We start from the raw sequence: 24,139 nt of genomic DNA, 5'->3' as shown, positions 1-24,139 counted from the left end.
CCCCATCGTGTCACCTACTTTATACTTTATCCCCAATCCTTTTCCCTTCTCTGATCCTAGTTACCCTCACTCCCTACTCGGAAGGCCATCGGTGGGGCCGTGCTTTCTCCTGTCCAGAACACACAGGTGTGTGAATCAGTAGGTTTGCTTTATGGAGCCTAGTGTTGGGGGGGTTGAGTTTCTTTAGAGCGTCAGGATTTGTGGATGCTGTACTCGGAAAGAGTGGTGTTGGTCATTTATGTGAAGTCGCCTCAGAACGCAGCTGTTAAGGTCAGCTCACGTTTGGTTTTAATAACCACTGCTTGGCCCTGAATTTTCAGTGGAGAAGCAAGACAGGTAGCCAAGCAGGTGAAGCGTGAGTTGTCGACAGGCACTGAGAGTCCCACGTGACCGCAGGAAAAGCCCCACGCCTCACATACAACGGGGGCAAGCTGTTCTTCGTGTGAATTACAAGACGGTAATGAACACTTGACAGTGTTCCGTTTTTGCCGGGGTTAGGATGGTCTTCTGCTTACTCTCTTTGTGAGCAGGTTGCTTCACCTCTGTCTGCCTTGGTCTCCTACTTGTGAGACCGTCAGGGTTGTCGCGATGAAGCCCAGGAAGGTGCATAGAGTGCACCTGGCATCTAGCAGACTCAGAGGTAGTCTTCCTATCATCTGCTCCTGATCACACGTCTCCATTCTTTCGTCCCTTGTCACTCAAGAGGATCGCTTGAATACTGGTTAACTGCTTAAAGTTGTGTTAAGTTCCTAACACTTGATTTGGATTTGAGCATCTACTGCTTAAGGAGTAGTAAATTACATAAGGATAGGTTTCCCCTCAGTTGTGGCCTAAGACTTTGCACAATTCCTTGGATAGTGGAACATGCAAGTTTTGTGTTGCGTATGACACATTCGTTCCTCAGCGTATTTCTCGGGCATGTCTGTCCTGAGGTCAGGGCTGCCAGATATGAGCGATACAGTGGCCAACCAAGGGGACATACAGGAGTTTATGTGGGCTCGTGGGCCAGACAGACGTGTTGTAGCAAGAGGAGCACCACAGTGGCTGCGAGTGTGTTGCCTCCGGGCGCCGCGCTCCTAGGACCACGTGGGTCTGTGTTGGGAACGCTCGGGGCAGTTAGCTGCACGGGTGCCACCGGCGGGGGGGGGGGGGGGAGACCCAGGTTAGTGGTAAGACCTTAGAGAGCATGGAGTGTGTACACGAGCTCAGGGGGCCAGTTTGGTGGCTTGAATACAGTAATGTGGGAAAGCTGGATGTGTGTGGTTGCACGGTGGAGAGTCTGCTCGGCACCCAGGCTCTACAGCAGCATTGGACTAGGAGAGAGACGGGCAGGGGTTAAAACAAAAGAAAAAACAGACCGAAATCATGTAAATGCCGAGGGACGGTAGTGAGATCTGTGATGTATGAACTTTATCCATCTACCTTCTGTTCGTCTCTGTAAATCTGTGAATTGTGTTGGGTTTTCTAGAACAGAGATGACAGTTGGATCCCCAGTTATTTATTGAATCTTCATGAAGTTGGGGACCTCATCTTTCATTTGTAGTTTCTCAAGAGCCTCCACTTAGTAGGAAATGAGGAACCTGATGGTGAATGAGGCCCAGCTCAGTGCATCAACTTTTGTTACTTTGCACGTGTAATTCTCTCATGTAGAGGTGTTTCAGCTCTAAATTAATGAGTAAAATTGTGTTTGTTTAGAATTGGGATACAAATGTATATGTTGCATTTTCCCCTAGGTACCGACAGCCAAGGTTTCAGAGCTAAACCCTAATGCTAAAGTGTGGGGGACCCCCGTGCTGCGTTTGGAAGCGGGCAGTGCGGCGGATGGCGGTGTGAGTGCAAACTGGGAGGAGCCGGCTGGGCCTTGCACAGCCTGCGGCCAGGAGGGTGAGTCTGGAGCCTGCTGGTGCTGAGGAGGGCCTTTGCCCTCAAGGCTTAGTCTTTGTTCCCATTTAACCCGTCTTTAAGAAATTACCAATTAAGATTTGTGTCCTGGTTTGTTACTGTATTTAAGAGCCAAGAGATCTGTCACAAGTTAAAAAAACTCAAGTAACTGCAACTGTTAAGCCTTTCTTTTGCTTGTTTTGTTTTAAGAGAAATTTATTCTTCTAATCCTGCCCTTTGGGGTAATATTCCTAATTCCAGGATTGGATGCCAATGGTGATGGTGACAAAGGTCATGAGAGTGTGGCGCTGTCGGATTTGCAGGAGCCGGACCGACCAGCTGTGAGCACGTCGGCTCTGGACCGCTCAGAGTATGAATCTCCGCCGGAAAACAGCGAGACTGGTAAAGCTCTTTCGTGAATTCATTTTTATATACACTGAGGACTGTTTTATGTTGCTTTTTAAAATTGAGCTTCTTAAATCTTCCTCTAAACGTTGTTGCCTTTCACTGCTTCCTTTGATTCTACTTTGAACTCCCTCTTATCTGGATACAGAGATGAGTTCTGGTTGGCAAGGTGCCACAAGGCATTTAAGATCTGAGCAGTTCCTGAAAGGTGGGTCTGGTTTAATCAGGAGAAGCAGAAGATGGGCCATAGGTCCGGGTGTTGGTAGAAGTACAGAAAAGGAACGTGAGTATTGAAATAGAGAGTCAGCCCCAAAGGAAGTTGGTTTTCCGTGGAAGGGAGTATTGAAGGCTGTTTTCAGAAGAAGGAACAGAACAGTTCTCTTTGGGGCCAGGATGTGGCCAGTGTAGAAGTACCCAGGGGTGATGGGGCATGGATGGCTCACCTCCAATTTTGATTCCACTGTCATCTAAGAGACGACTCACAGTTCAGAGCGCCAGCAGACTGTGGGGCAGGCCACTCTCTCCTCACTAACCATTGGATGGGGCCACCAGAGTGGGAGAAATAATTCCCCTAGATTATCTACTGGGAATCTGGTAGAGCAGAGCAGACGCACTGCACCGTGAGTGCATCTGGTGTCCCGGGTGACTGGAGCTACACCTGAGCTAGAGAAGGGCCCCCTTCCCTCGGCGCCGCTGCCGCATTCTTACCGGGAGGCGATCTGTGAACACAACTCATTGCACGTCTTGCTTATCAGACTTCCGTAGTTCAGCAGCGTGTGTGTGTGTGTGTGTGTGTGTGTGTGTGTGTGTGTGTGTGTATTTTTCTGGGGGAGGGTGAGCCCTGGGCACATCGCGCCTGCACTGTGGCTGCTGGCACTTGTTGCTGGTGGCCCCCGCTGTGATCTGGCTCCGCCGGCAGCACCCAGAGCGTTTCCTTGGTTACTTCCTTGCGTCAGCTCTCTACCTGCCACGTGCTGACCCCTGAGCAGGTGGGCTCAGGTGGCTGAACAAAATGGGTAGCACGTGGAATGCTCTCATCGTCAGTTCGGGGTCACAGACTCCCGGCTAGCCCTTGGCGTGGCCAAGGCTACGGTGCGGTTGAACCCCTGGACAGCTATTTTACACCTTCTGTTCTCCATGGACCCCAGCCCTTTCCTCCTCTTTGCTTTTGGGGGCATAGGGCATTAATGAAGCATAATTGATGTACGATAAACATCACGTGTTTAGAGTGCATCCCAGCTTGTCTGTAAGTTTTATTTTCCCTAGTTTGGAGCATGGTGTTAGGTGCACTATCGAGTTGATTCGCTGACTCTTCCACTCCACACTGATTTCTCTACCAGATTCGGTAAGATGTGTATACACCTGTAAAACCATCAAGATCATGAACATATCCGTCACCACTGAAAGCTTCCTGTGTCCTCTCTTTGCCCCAGGCAACCACTGATCTGCTTTCTGTCACTCTTGGCACTTTCTAGAACTTTATGTAAATAGAGTTTTACGTCATGTGTTCTTTTTGTCAGGCTTCTTTTACTTGGCTTACTAATTTTGAGATTCAACCACGTTGTAACATTCATCGGTCATTTCCTTTTATTGCGGAGCAGTATTTATTCCGTTCCATTGTATGCCACCATTAGTTTTTCCATTCACCTGGTGGTGAATATTTGGGTTGTTTCCAGTTTTTGGCTATTACCAATAAAGCTCCTATGAACGTTTATAACACAAGACTTTGTATGGACAGATGTTTTCATTTCTCTTGGGTAGATACGTAAGAATGGAACAGATGGGTCATCTGGTAGGTTTATCTTCTGAAAAGGTGGTAGAGCTGTGGTCCATAGTGGACCTCTGTGTGCTCGTCCACAGTCGTGCTCACAGCAGATCAAAGCTGCTCCACATGCTCACCGATGCTGCGTGTGGTCAGTCTTGTTAATTTTAGTCATTCAGAAGGTAGGTAGTTGAATCTTATTTTAGTTTTAGTTTGTATTTCCTGATGACTAATGGTGTCAAACATCTTCTACATATGCCTGTTTTGGTGAAGGGTCTGTTCAAGTTGTCTGCTCATTATTCGGTTTTACTATTGCCTTTTGGGAGTTCTTTATACATTTTGGATACAAGTCCTTATCGGGTGTATAATTTGCAAATACATTCTCTCAGTCTGTGGCTTGTCTTTTGTTCTCCTAACAGTGTCTTTTGAAGAGCAGAAGTTTTAAATTTGGTCTATGGTGTAGTTTATCAGGTCTTTTTTCTTTTATGGTCTTGCTCTTGGTTTTGTATCTAAGAAATCTAAGCTGAATCCGAAGTCACAGAGGTGTCTCCCCAGGAGTTGTGTAGTTTTAAGTTTCACATTTTTGGGGTCTGTGGCTCATTTTAAGTCAGTTGTCGTATATGGTGTGAGGTAGACAGAAGAGTTGTTTCTTTCCCCCATGTGTGGGTGTGCAGCTATTAGAGCACCGTTTGCTGGAAAGACCCCCTTCTCCCCTGGGCTGTCTGTGGCTGTCGTCAGGATCATTTGTCCCTACGTGTGGGTTCATCTCTGGGCACTCTTCTGTTCCATCTGTTAAGTCTGTTTTCAAAATAGTGCCCCCTGTTTTGATTACTGTAAATAATTCTTACAAACAGGTGGTGTTAGCTTTCTTTTTCAGAATTATTTTAACTATTCTAGTTCCTTTTTATGTCCATACAGGTTAGGCTGAGCTGGTCAATGTCTTCAGAATGCTGAGATGCTCATTGGGATTGCACTGAATCTGTAGGTCACTTGGAGAAACTTGACGTCTCAGTGCAGTGCACATGAGCTGTTACACTTCCCCAGTTGGTTAGGTCTTCTGTAATTTTTCTTGGCTACATTTTTACTTTTCAGTGTACTGGTCTTTCCTATCTTTCGTCCAGTTTATCCGTAAGTATTTCATTTTTGGGGGGGCGGGGGTGCTATCGTAAGAGATTTTTAAAAAAAATTTAATTTGGAATTTTTATACCAGTTAGAAATATAATTAATTTTTGTGAATTGATACACTCTGGAAATGTGTTAAGCTCACTTCCTAGTTGTAGGAACTTTTTGTGGATTCCATTGTATATTCTACATGGACAGTCGTGTTATTTGTTAAAAACATTCAGTTTTATTTCCTATCCAATCTGGTGCCTTATATTTCTTTATCTTGCCTGGTTGCCCTGGCTACAGCCTTCATTACAAAGGTGAACAGTGAACAGATCATGAGCGCAAACCTCTGACTGATCGTAGGGGTGAAACGTGCCATTTCACCAGTAAGTGTAATGTTAGTGTAGTTTTGCGTATATGACCTTTATCAGGTTCGTGAGGTGCCCTTCTGTTAGGATTTGCTGAGAGTTTTTATCGGGAGTGGTTTTTGGCATTTATCATGCCTTTTTTCTCCATCTGTGGCGATAATCATACTTTTTTTCTTTTAGTGTGTTCGATGAATTACATTGATTGTATATAATCCACCTTATATTGCTGGGATAAGCTTCACTGGGTCATGATGTAATACACTTTTGATTAGTTGTTGGATTAGATTGGCCAGAATTTTGTTTAAAGTATTCATATCTGTGTTCATGAGGGATGTTGGTCTGTAGTTTTCAGTGTATTTCCTCTGTTAATTTTTTTTGAAGAGGCCATCGTTTCTTTTTTAGATGAAGAAATGAAGGAAGTGAAGCCCTTCAGGCCTAAGAGTTTTGTTTGAAGGAAAGTTTTCAGCTACCTTTTTTTTTTTTTTGAGAGAGAGTGAGAGCATGAGCGGGGGAGGAGCGGAGAGAGGGAGAGGGAGAATCCCAAGCAGGCTCCATGCTGTCAGTATGGGGCCCAATGTGGGGCTCAAAACTTACAAACCACGAGATCACGACCTGAGCTGAAATCAAGAGTTGGTGCTTAACCAACTGAGCCGCCCTGGCGCCCTCCCCAGTTTGATTTTTAATGTAGGCCTACTCAGGTTGTCCATTTCTTCTTGAGATAGTTTTGGTTACTTGTGTCTCACAAAGAGAGATTTGGTCCACTTCATCTAAAGTGTCAACTCTGTCGTGTAGAATTGCTCATAAAACTCTGTTTATTCTTTTATCATCTGTAGGATCTGTAGCTATGCCGCATCATTCTTACTATTACTGGTAATTCATAGCTTTTTTTCCCCCCCTCATGAATCTGTGTAGAGGTTTGTCAATTTTGTTGATCTTCTGAAAGAAGTGGTAGTTGGTTTCATCGATTTTTCTGCATCATTTTTCTCCTTCCTGTTTCATTGTTTTTTTTTCTGATATTTATAATCTACTTTCTCTTCATTACTTGGGTTTAATTTTTATTTCTAGTGTCTTATAATGGAAGCTGAGCTCATCGATGGGAGGCATTTCTTTTCTGAGGTGGCCATTTATTTCTATAAATCTCCTCCTAAATACTCGTTTATTAGCACAATCTCTGTGTATTCTGGTATATTGTGTGTGTGTGTGTGTGTGTGTGTGTGTTTAAATTCAGTTCAGGGGCGCCAGGGTGGCTCAGTTCGTTAAGCGTCCAACTTTGGCTCAGGTCACAATCTCGTGGTTTGTGGGTTCGAGCACCGTGTCGGGCTCAGTGCTGACAGCTTGCTCAGAGCCTGGTGCCTGCTCCGGATTCTGTCTCCCTTTCTCTCTGCCCCTGCCCTGCCCACACTGTGTCTCTCTCAAAAATAAAGAAACGTCAAAAAAAATTTTTTTTACAAAAAAATAAATTCAGTTAAATGATTTCTGATTTCTTTCTTTCTTTTTTTTATTTTAATTCATGGGTAATGTAGAAGTCTGATACTTAGTTTCTAAATATTTGGGGATTTCCCAGGGAGCTTTATTTTATTGGCTTCTAATTTACTCTCCTTATAGTTGTGGGACATAAATGACTTGAATCCCTTTAAATTTATTAAGATTTGTACCATGGCCCATAATATGGGCCATCTTAGTACGCATTCCCTTTTCTCTTGAGAAGAGTGTGTATTTTGCTGTTGTTAATGGGGCTGTTCTGTAGTTGCCACTTCTGGTGGTCTTCCTTCCTTTGTGTGAACCCACAAAGGGTCCTTTTGCTTATGCTCCTGCTTCCACCTCAAGGACTCCAGTGCTTCTCTCGTAGTGCAGATCTGCTGTGATGGGTTGTTGCAGCTTTGGTGTCTCTGAAACCATCTCTATTTTACATTTGTTTTTGCTTCGTGTAGAATTCTCTGTCAGATTTTTTTGTCAGCACTTCACACAGACTTCTCTTTCAAGCTGTTTTTCTCTCTCTCTTTTTTTTTAACGTTTATTCATTTTTTGAGAGAGTGAGAGAGCATGAGCGGGAGAGGGGCACAGAGAAGGGGAGACAGAATCCGAAGCAGGCTCCAGGCTCTGAGCTGTCAGCACAGAGCCCAACATGGGCTCGAACTCATGAACTGTGAGATCATGATCTGAGCCGACATCAGATGCTTAACTGACTGAGCCACCCAGGCGCCCCTCAAGCTGTTTTTCTCTATCAGTGGTTTTGGGGATTTAATTATGATGTATCTTAAAAGCAGCCTTTATGTTTCTTATGGTAGGTGTTCATTGAGTTTCTTGAATCTGTTTATAAATGTTTTCATCCAAGTTGGAAAAATTTTGGCCGTAATTTCTTCAAATGATGCTCCTCTATCTGTGACTCCCACCCCCCACCCCCACCCCCATCCCGGTCTTTTCTTTTACGATCTCTGGTTTTTCCTGTATAAGACTCTTGAAGTTGTCCCAGAGCTCACCAGTCTTGGGTCCTTTTTAAAAACTCTTATTTCTCAGTTTCATTTTGGAAAGTTTCCATTATATCTAATATCAGACATTGTCGTTTTCACTTGTAGAAGTCTTAGGTGCGTCTTTTAAATATTTTCACATTTCTACCTAACTTTTTATGCACGTGGAGGCTAGCCATTATAATGTCTTTGTCAATTCATGTTAACATCTGTGTTAGTTCTGGACAGGTTGCTGTTAATAACGAGTCCTATTTTCCTGCTTCACATTTGTGGTAAGTTTTGGTTGGATTGAATTTGTCTTGGTTGGGCGCTTAATGGTTTTGTATTTCTTTAAGTATTTTGGTTATCGTTCCAACGTACATCTAAGTTACTTGGAAATGGTTTGATGCTTTTACAGCTTGCTCGAAGATTTGTTAGGCCTGAGGGGAGTGGAGCTTAGTCGGCCGGTTCCTTCCCACCCCTGAGGCAGGACCCCATGCTCTGTGAGCGGGAGGCACCCTGGTCCAGTGGGGGCGGCAGGCACGTCTCCAGCCCCCTGGGGAGAGAGGTCTGCGTGCTGCTACTCGACCTTCCAGGGGGCTCGTCCCGGTCTCAGGGACTCCCATCACACTGCTGCCGTGACACGGCTGCCTACTTGAGCGGGCCCCTCCCTGTGCCCCCTGTCCTGGCACCCTCTTCTGTGCTCCTTAACGCAGCATGCCCACTGAGTTCTGTCTGGCTTCTCACTTCCTGAGCCTGGGCCTCGGAAAGTCGTACGTCTCCTTTCTCTTAGGGGCCGATGTTCCTGCACGTGGAAAACTTGTTTACTGTTTTCGTTTTCCATTCGGAAAGTATTTATTCAGAACTTACCATGTGCCACATTTACTTGGGATCCATCAGTGATGTGACTAGTGAGAGCCCTGGCTTTACTTGAGCTTATATCTGTTTGACAGAGACAGACAACTAACCCACATAATAAGTAAGTTCGTGATAGGGCATGTGGGAGGATGGTAACCACAATAGAAAAGAGAAGTGTAAGGAAACAATGTGAGGAAATGGCGGGGTGAGGTTACGGTTTTTCTAGGTTTATTGAGGTTTAATTGACAAGTAAAAATTGAATATGTTTAAAATATACCACATTGGTCATTTGATATTACGTATTCAGTGTGAAATGATGAGTACAGTCAAGCTAATTAATTAACATACCCATTACCTCACGTAGTTGTTTTGTTCTGGTGTGTTCACACTTAAGGTCTACCCTCTTAGCCAGTTTCAGGTGTACAGTACAGGATTGTCAACTGTAGTCACCGTTCTGTCCCTTAGATCCACAGAACTTGAATTCGTCTGATAATGAAAGTCTGCATCCTGTGACCAGCATCTCCCCATTTCCCCCACTCTCCAGCCCGTGGTAACCGTGGGTCTACCCTCAGGTAGATTCCACATACAAGTGACGTCATGTAGTTTTTTTCCTTTCTGTACCTGACTGTATCACTTAGCATAGCGCCTCAACGTTCATGTTGTCGCGGATAGCAGGATGCCTCCTTTTTTATGGCTGAGTAATACCCCAGTGTTTGTATACGTCCCATCTTTATTTATTCATTTGTGGACAGGCCCTTGGGTTGTTTCCTTGTCTTGGGCACTGTGAGTAACGTTGCACGAACATGAGAGTGTAGCTGTTTCTACCAGATACTGATTTCATTTCCTTTGGATATGCATCCAGCAGTGGCATTACTGGATCATATGGTACTTACTTCTATTTTTAATTTGGTGAGGAGCCTCCACACTGTCTTCCCCAGTGGCCGTGCCAGTTTACATTCCCACCAGCAGCGCACAGGAGTTCCTTTTCTCCACGTTTTTGCCAACACTTGTTATCTTGGTTTGTTGATACTAGCCATCCCGGTGGGTGTGAGATGTTGTCTCATGGTGGTTTTGATCTGCGTTTCCCTAATGGTTAGTGATGTTGAGCATCTTTTAATGGACTGTTGGCCATCTGTACGTCTTCTTTGGAAAAATGTCTATTTAGGTCCTTTGCCCACTGTTAATGAAATTTTTGTTTTGTTTTGCTATTGTGAATGAATTTCTTACATGTTGTGGATATTAACCCCTTATCAAAGAGGTCTAGATCCCATAAATATCTTCTCCCATTCTGTAGGCTGCCTTTTCATTGTGTGGATGGTGTCCTTTGCTGAGCAAAAGCTTTTAGTGTGATGTGGTCCCACTTGCATGGTTTTGCAAGACCAAAAAAATTATTGCCCAGCCTCATCTCAAGGGGCTTTTTCCTTACGTTTTCTTGTAGCAGTTCTATAGTTTTAGGTCTTACATTTAAGTCTTCAGTCTGTGTTGAGTTGATTTTTGTACGTATTGTAAGATCAAGGTTCGGTTTCATTCTTTTGCATGTGGCTGCCTCATTTTCCCAGCACTGTTCAGTGAAGACACACCTTTTCCCCACTAAGTATTCTCGTCAGTCTTGTTGAAAATCAGTTGAATTTTATATGTGTGGGTTTATTTCTGGACTCTATTCTGTTCACTGATCTGTGTGTCTTTTTATTTCAATACCAATCTGTTTTGATCACTTGGCTTTGTAATATAATTTGAAATCAGGGAGCATTTATGCCCCCTTTGTTCTTGCTTGAGATTGCTTTGGCTGTGCAGGGTCTCTGGTTTCATATGAGTTTTAGGATTGTTTGTTCTAGCTCTGAAAAATGCTGTTGGAATTTTGGACGGGGCTGCATGGAATCTGTAGATTGCTTTGGGTGGTGTGGACATTCTAACCATATTCTTGCAATCCACAGGCATGGAGTATCTTTCCATGTATTTGTGTCTTGCTCAGTTTCTTTATCAGTGTCTTAAAGTTTTCAGGGTACAGGTCTGTCACCCCTTGGTTGAGTTTATTCCTAGATATTTTATTCTTTTCGATGCAGTTATGAATGGGTTTGTTTTCTTGTTTTTTTTCAGACAGTTTATGCTAGTGCACAGAATCCCAGCAGATGGTGTCCCAGTACTCACATAGACTTCCTCACTGTTTTTCTTTTCTTTTTTTTTCTTTTTGCTCCTCTAACTGGCTAATGTCACATGACCCATCTCACATCTGCCGAGTCTCTCTGCATGTCTGACTCTGTTCTCAGGTCTGTCCATGTGTTCTTTAGCTCCAGGGTTTCTGTTTGGTTTTTGTTTTTGTTTATTTGTTTGTTTTATTTTAGACAGAGAACACCAGCAGGCGGGGGGGGGGGGCGGTGAATATGAATCTCAAACAGGCTCAGCACAGGGCTGAATGTGGGGCTTGATCCTGCGACCCTGGCATGATGACCTGAGCCGAAATCAAGAGTTGGACGCTCAACCAACTGAGCCACCCAGGCACCGCTGTTTACTTCTTTTGTATGGTTTCTTCTTCCTTACTAAACTTACTTTGTTTTTGCATCATTTTCCTGATTCTGTTGTGTGTGTTCTCTTGGATTTCACTGAATTTCTTTATTTTATTTTATTTTTTTAAGTTTATTTATTTTGAGAGTCAGGGAGAGCGTGCACATGGAGAGAGGGGAGAGGAGAGACAGAGAGAGAGAGAGGGAGGGAGGGAGGGAGGGAGGGAATATATCTCAAGCATGCTCCACACCATCAGTTGGAGCCGGACACGGGGCTCAAACTCAAGAACTGTGAGATCATGACCTGAGCCGAAATCAAGGGTCGGCCACTTAGCTGACTGAGCCACCCAGGTGCCCCTCACTGAGTTTCTTTAAAAGATGATTATTTTGGACCCTTTGTCAGGCCATTTGTACGTCTCCTTTACATTGGAATCTGGCTATGGATCTTGTGTGGTCCCTGGGAGCTCTGGGGACAGGGACGGCTGTGTCTCCTGCTGAGTCTCTGGGCGGGCACAGCTGCTTGTGGGCTGCTGGGAGGGGCTGAAGCCAAGTCACAGGCTTGTTTCAGAACCTGCTGTCAGCCTGAGGTTGGGTCGGCCGGCTTGTCTCCAGAGGCACTGACTGTGGGTATTTTCCAGGGGGGCCCTTGGCCAGCAGGCCTGCTCACGGACTGTGGTGGAGAGTGGCAGGAGCCCACTTCTGGTGCCCTCATGGTACTTACAGTCTGACTGTGTTGGGCTTGCTCTAGGGACTCCTGGACTGCAGCCTGGGGGGCTGGAGCTGGGCCCACTTTGGGGCCCACAGCCAGGACCGAGGTGTTTGTGCTGATTACCCAGGACTCAGGTGGGCCAGGCTCCTCCTGGGGTCCTTAGCAATGATGCTGGTGACAGGCCCAAGCCAAACGGTGTGGTGGAATCCTCAAGGGGCAGAGCATTTCTGGGTCTGTAGCTGGGGCCTCTGGCAAGTCAGCTGCCTGGATGCAGAGCCTGCCTTCTCAAACGGCTCGCTCAGCCTTGGACCGTACCCAGGTTTCACCGTCTTCTCCCTGGACGCCAGAGCTCCCATTGGGCACTGTTGTCCGAGGGTGGATGCCGAAGTGTTGCTGGTCGGGGGGGGACCTCCGGTTCCACCGTCTTGCCTAGAAGCAGATGACCTCACGTCTGTCTCAATTGTGAAGACTGGAGCCATCAGAAGCACACTTTCCACCCTGACACCTGTACACCTCAGCCTCTGTCTGGGACCCTTTTCTGCGCTCTCAGGGTCTTCGTGAACCCTTTCTCTGCCATAGGAGGAGCCTTCCACATAGCACTGTTCTCTCTCACATTAGATGAGCCTGCCCTCTACGCCCGGTCTTTCCCTAGCAGAACTCTCCAGAAGCATTGTCTGGGCCAGCTGTCTGTATGTGCTCGTGTCCCATGCCCTCTCAAGCCCCATCCAGGTAGACTGTTGCCCCAGGCTCATCAACAGCACTGTGACTGCCTTTATCCGGGCCTCCAGTGATGAACTGTGGCTTCTTCTGTCCCTTGACCTTGCCGTGTCCTGTGTTTCTTGCTGACTTCATGTCCCCTCCTTGGCCACACCCTCTCTGTTCTCCTTCGGAGATTGGCCTGCCCAGGGGTCGGTCCTAGACCACCGATCTTCTGTGTCCTTGGCTGAAGTCCCACCCTTACCTGGAATTGTCCCAAATACTAGTTTATCCTCGATTATTGCACTGGCGTCCTAACCAGGCTTTTTTCTTCCCTCCTGTGCCTCACTGTCCATCTTCAGTACAGACCGGAGACATCTCTCCAAGATGAAAATTGTTTTCCTATCACATTTAGGTTAGAATCCTCATCTCCTTGTAGTAGCCCACAAGGCCTGCAGGCTCTGACTGCCGCCTCCCGGCCTCTGTGCCCTCATCGTGTGCTCCCATTGACTTGCCCAGACGTGCTGACCTCTCTGCAGGAGCCTAGTCCCGTGCTCTGGCGGCACCCCTGCTGGAGAACGCACTTCCCCTGATCCCCGCCAGGCCCACCGTCTCCTCCTTTGGCCTCTGCTTTGTGCCACCGCTGTAGTGGCTGCCACGTCCGGAGCAGCCTGGGCAGTCTCTCCTCGTGCACGGTGGCGGTCTCCTTCATGTCTGACTCCACCTGATGTTCCGTTCCATGTTGACTCATTCAGCTGCAGATCGCCTTTCCCGCTGGGAGCAGAGAGTTTGTGCTTACTTGTTCAGTAAATGCCCCACTTTGTCTTTACTGTTGTCAGTCTTTGACTTTTAAACTGGCGTCTCTTGTGAGAAAACTCCACGTACGTGAGTATGTGTGCAGATTTATGTAGAAGTGTATGAAAACTGTTCTTAGTGTTTTGGTGCCTTTGATATCCTGGCCACCTAAAATTGGGGTCCTTGCCTGGAGTGCAGAGTCTTGGGGGAAGGGCAGGGGCGTCACCCCAGACTCCAGTGTGAAAATCCTGCTCTTGTGGTGTGCAGGTGCAGGGGTGCCAGGACCTCACCTTGCGTGCCAGCTCACTCCCTGGTCTGTGAGTGGTACCTCGTGGGACACGTGCTCAGACATTGTCCACTGTGCCGTCCACCATCTTAGAAGAAGTCGCCTCTAGAGGCTCGGGCCAGTCTGTCTCCTGTTGAGGGTCTGCTCACTTGGTATCCTCCAGTAGGATCTCTGGCCCAGAGGCTTCTTACTTGGAACTTTGCCTGCTTGGACATTAAATTTTTTTTTTTTTTAAATGTTTGTTTATTTCTGAGAGAGAGCGTGAGTGGGGGAGGTGCAGAGAGAGAGAGGGAGACACAGAATCTGAAGCAGGCTCCAGGCTCTGAGCTGTCAGCACAGAGCCCGATGCGGGGCCCGAACTTGTGAACTCATTAGATCATTACCTGAGCCAAAGTTGGATGCTCAACTGACTGAGCCACCCAGGTGCCCCATGCCTGCTTGGACTTTTAACAGCAGGTTCATAAGGCTCTAGTGTAGAGACTGCATCATCCTTATGGCCCATGTGCTTGTAATCCCCAGCCTTTATCTTCCTGGCCTGTATTTGCCTTTTTCTTATTTTGATTCTTTTCTTTATATTTCATTTTGGTTTTAGTATCTGTGTTCTTGCAGTCTGCCTGAAAGGCCTTTTGAATTGAGACAAGGAATTAAATAATTTACACTTATTTTCAGGATGGTGGGGGGGGAAGGACCTCTAAACTTTGCTAATAAATCTTACTGCTCATAATATTTTTTTTTAATGTTGATTTATTTTGAAATGGGGAGGGGCAGAGAGAGAAGGAAAAAGAGAATCCCAAGCAGATGCCACGCTGCCAGCACAGAGCACAACGTGGGGCTTGAACTCAAGAACCACAAGATCATAATCTGAGCTGAAGTCAACAGTAGGATGCGTTATTAACCGACTGAGCCACCCAGGCATCCCTCAGATTATTTTTGAAACTGTTGTTTTTGTTTGGGGGAGAGGGGGTTTTAAATTTTTTGCCTCTGATTTCTTTTTTTTTAGTAGGTAAAATAGCAAGTTTCTTACTATCAAGGCACAGTGTAGGTAAATTAACATGTACATTGAAATCATGAGAATTGCTGTGCAGAATCATCTGCTTGGCAAATTTTAAGCCTGTTTTCCTAAGTTGATCATTGCTTTTATGTAGGAGGAAATGAGTCTCAACCAGAAACCCAGGAGGACCCCCGAGAAGTACTCAAAAAGACATTGGAGTTCTGCTTGTCTAGGTAAGGACGCCAGTGGTTTTTCTCATCCCTGCTGTCTGGAGTGTTCTTGCCGGTTTTTCTATACAGATGTGACACTGTGTACACACGAGGGGGTATGTCTGTTGGTATCTATGTCTGTGTATAGCTATTAATAGGAAGTAGAGAATGTGGAGTAGTCCTAGCCTTTGACACAGTGGAGAACCAAACATAATCATCTAGGCCGGTGTTCCACGCACGTCTGCATGGATCCATCGTGATGATCATTTCCTAGGTTGCTTTTTGAAATTCAGAGTCCTGGGCACGCCCCCCCCCCCCCCCCCCCCCCCCCCCATCCCACAGAATCAGACTCTGAAGGCGGGGCCGTAGGTCATCGCCTCACAGAGACATTCTTCAGCACAGTGAAGTTTGAGAACAATTTGCTGTTAGTAGTCCTCGTAGTCTGCCAAACTCTGCAGTAACAAAGCGTTCTGTATGTGTGCCACTCGTAGTTTTAGTTGTTCTTTATGAGAACAACTTCCTGAGTAATACCTTTTTTCTTGACAAATGAAGCAGAACCTTTAAAGTTCAAAGCGACAACCATACATACAAGAGGATGGGATTGGGTTAAGTGTAATTTTCTTTGAGCATGAAGATAACTGATGTGTCACATGTAAAGTTTCCCATCAGTGATAGTGATTTTTAAAGTATTTTTCTGGGCCTGCTTTCGGACTTCAGAGCGTCTGATGGGGGCCCCGTAGACTATGGGGCTGCACGGTGGGGAGAGGAGGGGTAGGGCCGGGTGGGGCCCCAGCTTTCCTTCCTTGCCCACCCCGCACCCTGCCTGAGGGCGTGCTCTGAGATGGAGAGCCAGGCCGTGAGCCTGGGCTGTGAGGCTGTGTGCTGGAGGAGCTGGGTCTGCGCCTTGCTCAAGCCCTGCTCTCGCCCCCCTGGGCCACCTGAGAGGTGGGGGTGGAGCAGCGGGTCCCTCCACGGGTCTGTGGCTGTGTGGCTTCGTGGATCTTAGAGATTGTCCTCAGCCTCTGCTGCGGAACCAGTGTGTCTGTGCTGAGAGGTTTTGAGCACGCCGTCCTGGTTATGGAGACTTACCAGAAGCTTGCAGCATGGGCCAGACAGCAGCAAGTGGCTCACCTTCCCCTGAACTGCTGGTACCTGCAGCTTCCTTGGAGGGACCCCGTGGGTCATGTCATTGGTCACGTTTCCTTCTTTGTAACCTGGCTGCCACTGGGTCTGCAGCTCCTCTGGTACGTGTTCCAGACTGAACAGCGAGCACTCTGGGGACCGGCCTTTCCTGGCCTTTTCGTAGTTTTCTTAGGATTTTCATACCTAAAAAAGTGGGTTTGTATCTTTAGTAAGCTACTCAAACACTTCTTAGAACAAAGATAAGCTATAAATATGTTTCCAAAGGCTTACCCTGTGATTGTAACAAGTGCAGTATACTTTTGTCCTCCCTGCCTCTCCAAATGTCTGTAAAAATTTTTACATAAGGTCAGAGAGATGGCAAATGATGGAAGGGGTTTGAACTCCCATCTGACTCTGAAGTACCCCCATGCCACACTCCTGCTTCTTCCGAAGCTTGCTTTTAAAGGAAGGTTAATTCAAAGCTGTTGTCTTCTCTCTGCAGGGAGAACCTTGCTAGTGACATGTACCTTATATCGCAGATGGACAGTGATCAGTACGTGCCAATCACCACGGTAGCTAACCTGGACCACGTCAAGAAGCTCAGTACTGACATGAACTTGATTGTTGAAGTGCTGAGGTGTAAGTAAACGGCGGTCTGGGCTGGCTCACAAATGGTCTTGACGGCTGTGTGAGCTTGTACATCAATAGCCGTTGGGTGCAAGGTACTTGATGGCGACTGGGGTCTTCCTTCATGTTCCTGGCCTTGCTGAGTGGCTCGTGGGTGTGGCGAGGGCGTTGAGGGGCTCCATAACCCAACCCCCTGTGTAGTCCAGGTTAATGACAGCTGTGATGTTAGTGAACCATAAAGTAGATAATGATGTTCAGGGTAAAGTAGAATACGTTTTAATTAGCATTCTACCGACAAAGAGGGTTTCTTTAAATACTAACTTCCTGCTGAAGTTTTGGTGAAATACTACGGTTTTTCTCTAAAAGGATGTATGTGAAGTTGTTTTGTGGACATTTGGCGATATCAGAGGGAGGTTTAAACATTATATCCGAGGCCTGCAGGCCTTCAGGAAACGTGGATATTTCAGGTGTTGTCTGGCATGCCAGAGGTGTGGTCACTGGTGTCCTGGTTTGCTTTGCAGATGAAGGCTTCTACAACCTGACATTTTGTTTCGTGTTTTTATAAAAACCACGTGACTGAGGTGTTGCTGACATACAGTGCGCTGCATGTATTTAAGGGTACAGTTGGGGCAGTTTAGAAGCAGGGAGATACGCATCAGTGAGACCGTCACTGCCCACGGTTCTCTTACGGCCTTTGTAATGCTTCCATCCCACCCTCCCATCCTCCCACCCAGGACAGCTTCACTGGGGATGAGTTTTGAATTAAGTGTACAGTACACTGGATGTCTTTTTGAAATGGGCTTGTTTTTCATTACAAAATGTCACTTTCTGTAACACGACTGCAGGCACCAGATGAATTCTTTCCGTCCTCTCCCTTCTCAGGGCTGCTGGTCCTCAGTCATGCCAGAACTAAAACCCCGTTTCCCCGTGTCACCACTGTGACTTCCCATCACAGACACTTAGGCAGATGTGTTTACGTACTCCCTGGCTTAGCTGGGTGGCTAACAGTCGGTGATGATTTTTTCTTGCGTGCATTTGACTTAATAGAAGAACAGAATGAGCATCTTACCTCCAAACTTAGTTGGAGGTAAAATTCTGTACTTTCTGCCCCTAGGAAAATGTTGTAAGGTCATGAAATTATTGGAGCAGGGAGTGAAGAAACTAGCAAACATCATCTATGAAGCTTGAATTCTGAAAATTGTAACCACTGTTTCCCAAGATAGCTATATGCTTTCCAGTGTCTCTTTGTCTCACGTTCAGAACAGGATTCCGCGGGAGTGCGTTTTGGTCCGACCTACGTGCAGAGGCCGGTGGCTTTCCTAACTAAAAGCTCGTGACCCTGTTAACACTCTTTGCCTGTTATTTGGAATCCCAGATGTAGGTTTTTTTCTTTTTTTCCCCTGGGTATTCCTTGGAAGCCTGGCTGCCCCGTGGATCATTTCTCAGCTGGCCATGCTGGCTAGGAGTCGTTCGTGCAGACAGTGAGGATGTTTAATTGCCCCATGTGGTTGCCTCATGGAGCCGTTTCTCTCTGGGGACAGACAGCCCTGTCACCCTCTCCACCCCCCGCCGCCTCCCCTTCCAGTAGTGTATCGGCAGAGGGTCTTGAATTGTCACGTTACCGATGCATGTGCACATGTAATAACCTGACGAATAGAGTGTGCTTAGCATGTTAGTTGTTGTTCTGAAGAGGGTGATGTAAATAAGCCTCTGTGAGCAGAGATCTCGGTTTAAATCTTACCCTATCCCCAAAATGCCCAAGATAAAGTTAGATACACTGTAGACATTTTGAATATTTCCTACTATGACACCAGAACTCTAGTGTTGATTGAATTGCATAAATTCTGTTTTTATATCATACTCTGCATGGTGTGTAGTGCATGGTACAGAAAGCTGGTTCAAATTTTTTTTTTATACTTCATGCAGTTGAAGTTGCTAATTTAAAAATAGACTCAGATATTTGTCACCAGAGCATGAAGAAATACATTGTGATAGAGCCACAACGTGGCCACTAGAACCAGTAAAGTGAACTGGTCCTGTGTTTCCAGTAAGAATCAGTGTTAAAGTTCTAATGCTGAATCTGAAAGCATATTTCAGATGTGGACAAGATGCTCCCGTGGATCCAAAGTTCAGGTGTGTGGAGAACAGAACTGTGTCTCCTCGGCTCAGAGGTGCAGGTGTGAGAGTGGACGTGCCTGAGCGGGACTGACCCCTGGGTAAAGGGGCTTTTAAGGGGGCACATGGACTGGGACAGGACGGGTATGAGAGGCATGGAGAGGTTCGCCAGTCCCTTCTGCTGGTTTGGTTTTTATGGCTTTATTGAAGTAGAGTTTACGGACCTTAGGTATGCATGCTTTAAGTGTACATTAGGGAAGTTACACATCTTCACACACACACACACACACACACACACACACACACACTCTCTCTCTCTCTCTCTCTCTCTCTCTCTCTCTCTCACTCAACTACCAGAATCAAGATGACGACCCTCCTGTTACCCCCGGGAGTTTCCTCCCCCCCCACGGACAACCACTCATTTGCTGTCGCTACAGACTGGTTTGCATTTTCTAAAAACTTTATGTAAATGGAATCAGTCATCCAATAGCATCCCCCCCCCCCCCCCCCCCCCCCCCAGTCTGGCTTCTGACACTCAGCACGATTACTGCTGAGCCGTATTCCATGCAGTAGATAGAGCACATCTGGATTAGTCACCCCCCGGTCTGTGGGCTTGGTTATTCCTGGGTTGTGACTACAAGTAAATGCCTTGAGCACTGGTGTGAGAGTCTCCGTGCGGACTGAGGCTTCCATCCGTCTTGGTTAGCAGCTGGATGTGTTGCAGCTTGTGAACCTGTCAGCCCATTCCCAGGGTGGGAGGCGCAGGCCCTTGCTGCGCACAGGCACCTCTGTGCCCTGTGTTCTCGTGGCACGTGGCGCTCACCTCATCGTGGCTTTGGTTTCTGTCTCCCTGCTGCCTTGTGGCACCGGGCCATCTTTTTACCTGCTTGTTGGCCCTTCTTATGTCTTTGCTGAAGTGTCTGTTCACACGCCCCCTCCACCCACCACCTTCCTTATATCGGAGATTGGGTGGGGGGTGGGGGGGTCGTTTGAGATGTGTATTATCTGTGTTCCAGATAGAAGCTCAGATACATTCTCCTAGTCTCTAGCTTCTCATTTTTATTCTTCTAATAATAATAGTGTCTCTTGAAAAACAGTTTTGAATTTTTTGTGTAGTCCCTTGATTAATTTTTTTCTTTTATGGATCTTGCTCTTGGTGTTGTACCTAAGAAATCTGTGCTTAGTCCAAAGTCACAAAGGTTTCTCCCAGAAGCTTTACAGTTGTAGGGTTAGCATTTTTAGGTCATTTTTAGGTGTTCCATTTGAAGCTAATTTTTGTATGTGGTTCGAGGTAGGGATCTAAATTCTCTGCCCCTGCACATGTGGGTGTGCACTGTCCCCATGCCGTTTGCTGGAAGGACTCCCTTCTCCCCTGAGCTGTGCCTTGTGCACTTGTTGGGATCATCTGTCCCTACACGTGGGGCCCTGTGTCCTTGATCTGCTTATAGGTTTGAACACTGGCACCAGTGTCTTCATTGTTCTGGCTTTATAGGGAGTCTTAAAGTAGGTGCAAAATTTCCTAACTTTGTTTCGGCTCTTCGAAATGGTCTGCATTTCCATATGGCTTTTAGAATCCACATTTCAGTTTCAGAAAGGCCAGTTGGTATTTTTACTGGGATTGCACTGAATCCATACATCAATTTGGGGAGAATTGACATCATAACAGCAGTGAGTTTTACATTCCATGAACACAGAGTATCTCTCCATTTGTTTACAGTTTTAAATTTTTTCTCTTGGTAATATTTTGCAGTTTTCAGTGTAGAGACTTCCATATCTTACCAGATTTATAACCGTTCCTGTTTTGGACACAATTTTAAATAATGTTTTAATTTCAGTTTCCAATTGGAGCTAGTATGTAGATACACAATTCTTTTTTTTTTTTTTAACTTTATTTATTTTGAGAGAGAGAGCGCATGTGGGAGGGGCAGAGACAGAGAATCTCAAGCAGACCGCGGGCCGTCAGCACAGAGCCTGACACAGGGCTTGAACTCCCAGACCATGAGATCATGACCTGAGCCCAAACCAAAAGTTGGATGCTCAACCGACTGAGCCACCCAGGCACCCCTGTAATTTATTTTTGTATATTGATCTTGCATACTACAAACTTGTTAAACTGTAATTCTAGTTGTTTTGGAGATTTTATCAGATTTTCTGCATAGAAATGAGCCTGTTGGCCTATGAATATATAGGCCTATGAATATAAAGAGTTTTCCCTCTTTATATCCATTCTGATATACTGATTCTTGCCTGACTGCCCTTGCTCGAACCTCTGGTACAATGGTGACCAGGCATGGAGGGGACAGTGGTTTTGCTTTGTCCTGTCTTCAGTAAGTGTGATGCTAGATGTTGATTTTTCTTGAGTGAGGTTTCCCTTCCATTCCTAGTTTGCTGAGTATTTTGGGGGGTAATGTTGGATTTTGCCAGATACTTTGTCTGTATATGTGAGGTAATTGTATGGCTTTTTATGTTTGTTTTTTTACTCCATTAACGTGGTGAATTACATTGCTTAATTTTCGGTTGCTTAATACACCAACCTTTTGTTACAGGGATAAATCCTGCTTGTCATGATTTATTACCATTTTTTAAATATTGTGGGATTCAATTTGGCAAAATTTGGTAAGAATTTTTAATCTGTATTCACAGGGTTATTGGTGCATAGTTTTCTTGCTTTTGATGTCTTTGTTTAGTTTATTGGAGAGCAGAGAACTTCTGGTTTCATGGGTTGAATTGGAGTGTGTTACCTTTGGTGTTTTGAAAGAGGTTGTCCTGTGGGATTGGTTTATGTTTTTCTTAAATATTTGATAGGATTCTCCAAGGACACTGTCTGGGCCTTGAGTTCTCTTTTAGATCCAGGCCTGTTCTGGTGACTGTCTTTTTAGGGTGTGCTTTGGTGGTGTGTATTGTTACGGATGTTTCTAGTTCATGTAAGTAGTCTAACTTATTAGTGTGAGCTTTTCATATTTCCTTATGATCCTTTTAAATATGAATGGAACCTGTAGTAAAGTCATTCTTCCATTCCTGATGTTGCTAACTTGAGCTTGTCAGGGTGGACAGCACTGAGCCCTGATTCTGATCGTACACAATACAGTTTCGTAGACATGACACCAAAAACAAAACATAACGAAAAGGAGTGCATGTAAGCACTGGTGAGGTCTGATTCAGGCCTGTCCCTGTGTGCACACCATTGCCCCAACACCAGCTTCCTTGTGTTGACGGTGGGTGTATCGTCCCTGGAAAAAGCTGGGTGAGGCACATGTGGCACCTTCTTGTGAGTTTAAAATAGAAAGTCATAATAGGACAGAAAATTATTTTATGATAGGGACTCGTGGAAATAGGAAGCCAGTTAACTCTGAGTTGTGATCTCCATTTAGTTGTTTTTCTTTAGAATCTGTGGTACAGGGTGTTAAATTTACTGTAGCTCTTAAAGGACTTTTTGAATTCCCATGTTCCTTTGTTTAGAGAACTGTAAATGCAGGACGGGTTTAAAAACTTCTGATAGTTTGTGTCACAGTGACCCACTGTATGCGGGTTTCTTCGGTGCATTTAGTAAATATAATGTAGCACACTGCACAGGAGTGTTTATAACAGCGTACAAATGGTTAGTCAGCTTTAGTATTTGTGTTTTACCATTCATTCTTCTTCTCTTTGTAGCTTTACCTTTAGTCCAAGTGGACGAGAAGGGAGAAAAAGTAAGGCCAAATCAGAACCGCTGCATCGTGATACTGCGTGAAATCTCCGAGTCCACCCCTGTGGAAGTAAGTCCTCTCTCCTCCAAAGCACGCTTGCACATTTTTTGTGTGGGTTTTTTGTTTATTTTTGTGTTTTGGGGGGGTATATTTTTAAGAATATGCACAGTGATGCTTTCTTCGCAGGACCTACACGCTGATAGTGTCCCAGAACTCCACCGTGTACTTCACGCTACACAGTACAGGAGAGTTGGTAACTCACTACTTAGAAATTAAAAGTGAGAAAGGTTTAAATACTCGTTAAAAATAATAAACCCACAAGTTAAGACAAGGAACATGTTTTTATGTTAAATAAGTTTTCAGGACAGGCATCTCCACGACAGCAGGGCAACTCGGAAGAGTTGAGAGAATGTGCTGTAACGAGTGCCTGGACTGGCCGGCTGGCCTGCCCACATCAGGGCTGATGCTGGCACAGGGGGAGGCAGGCACGTCCCTTCTGTGGAAACGGGGCCTGGAGATCAAAACTTGAGTAGTTCCAACTTAGGCAGTAATTTTAGGAAACTACAGTATTTGATAGCGTAAGTGTCCTGAAGAGTGATCTGCTGTTACTGCTTTGCTGGAAAATGTGTTACTCGTGCAGATGCTCATGCTGGGGCGCGTTGTGTAAACCCTGCAGGCCAGTGGAACCCGCTGGCCACACCTGGGACGATGAAAAGCCGTGAGGTGGGGCTTTAACAGAGGCAGCTCTTGGCCTGGTTAGAGCGTGCTGGCTGGCTGCTGTGTGGACACTTCGAGACCCAGGAAGTTTGCTTTCTTAGTCCTGGGTCTTCCATGAGTTAGGCCTGGGTCAGTCATGCTGTGGACATTCTCTTCCTTCTCCGTAGGGAAGATAGATTAGTGTACGTGCAGGCTTAGGAAGGACAGTTCCTGGTGGAGTGTAACAAAGGTGAGAGTTCTAACGAATCTCTGATAGGATTAAAAAATCACACCTTCCTGCGTATGGCACTGTTCTAGCAGGGTTTACTTTCTGTTCAACTGAGGCTCGTTTTTACTCATTCTGTATTATAGTATGTGAAGAAAAAGAAATTGGATTGAATTTTTGGTCCTCTTTTTAAGGTTCCAAATATGAAGGATCATCCTGTTTCTTCCTGCCAGTTTGGGTGCCTGTATTAACTCACAATAGTATTTAAGACATAGGTCCTGTAAGATACTTGTAAAGACTATAACCAAGAAGAATTTTCTACTTTTCACTGCGGACACTGATCGTGGTGTATTTATATTATTCCAAATAGCATATCCTACATGTGTTGTAAAACTTGAACCATGGAAATTTTAAGAGAGAAGCCTCAGAAGAAACTGTTATAAATTAAACGTTGACCAAGTAAAGAATGTGGTCATGAGAAGCTGAGTGAGAGGACAGGAGGCCGCCCCGAGCACAGGTGGCAGAGAGCCCCTCTTGGGGGCCAGCGGCCAGCAGTCTTCGGAAAGCAGCCATGTGCTTGTTGGTGCTCAGAAAAGTTTTTAAATTATAGTTGATTTGGGCGATGAACTGTCTTTTATCAGATGGCCCTGTT

At 45.8% G+C, this 24,139-nt stretch overlaps 1 protein-coding gene across 4 annotated transcripts in view; it reads left to right on the top strand.

Annotated features, from left to right (window-relative positions):
• Positions 1-24,139, top strand: part of LARP4B (La ribonucleoprotein 4B) — a 92,216-nt gene that overhangs the window by 40,034 nt on the left and 28,043 nt on the right. For all 4 annotated transcript variants that reach the window (XM_023256269.2, XM_011283589.4, XM_011283588.4 and 1 more), the window contains exons 4-8: positions 1,734-1,884; positions 2,143-2,283; positions 14,961-15,039; positions 16,640-16,776; positions 22,531-22,634. In XM_023256269.2, the coding sequence (XP_023112037.1) occupies positions 1,734-1,884; positions 2,143-2,283; positions 14,961-15,039; positions 16,640-16,776; positions 22,531-22,634 (612 nt within the window). The remainder of the gene's footprint in view (positions 1-1,733; positions 1,885-2,142; positions 2,284-14,960; positions 15,040-16,639; positions 16,777-22,530; positions 22,635-24,139) is intronic.

This window comes from Felis catus, chromosome B4 (assembly GCF_018350175.1).
Source record: "Felis catus isolate Fca126 chromosome B4, F.catus_Fca126_mat1.0, whole genome shotgun sequence".
Taxonomy (NCBI): Eukaryota; Metazoa; Chordata; class Mammalia; order Carnivora; family Felidae; genus Felis; species Felis catus.
The sequence above is the reverse complement of the archived record's forward strand: the minus strand, read 5'-3'. Positions and strand labels throughout refer to the sequence as shown.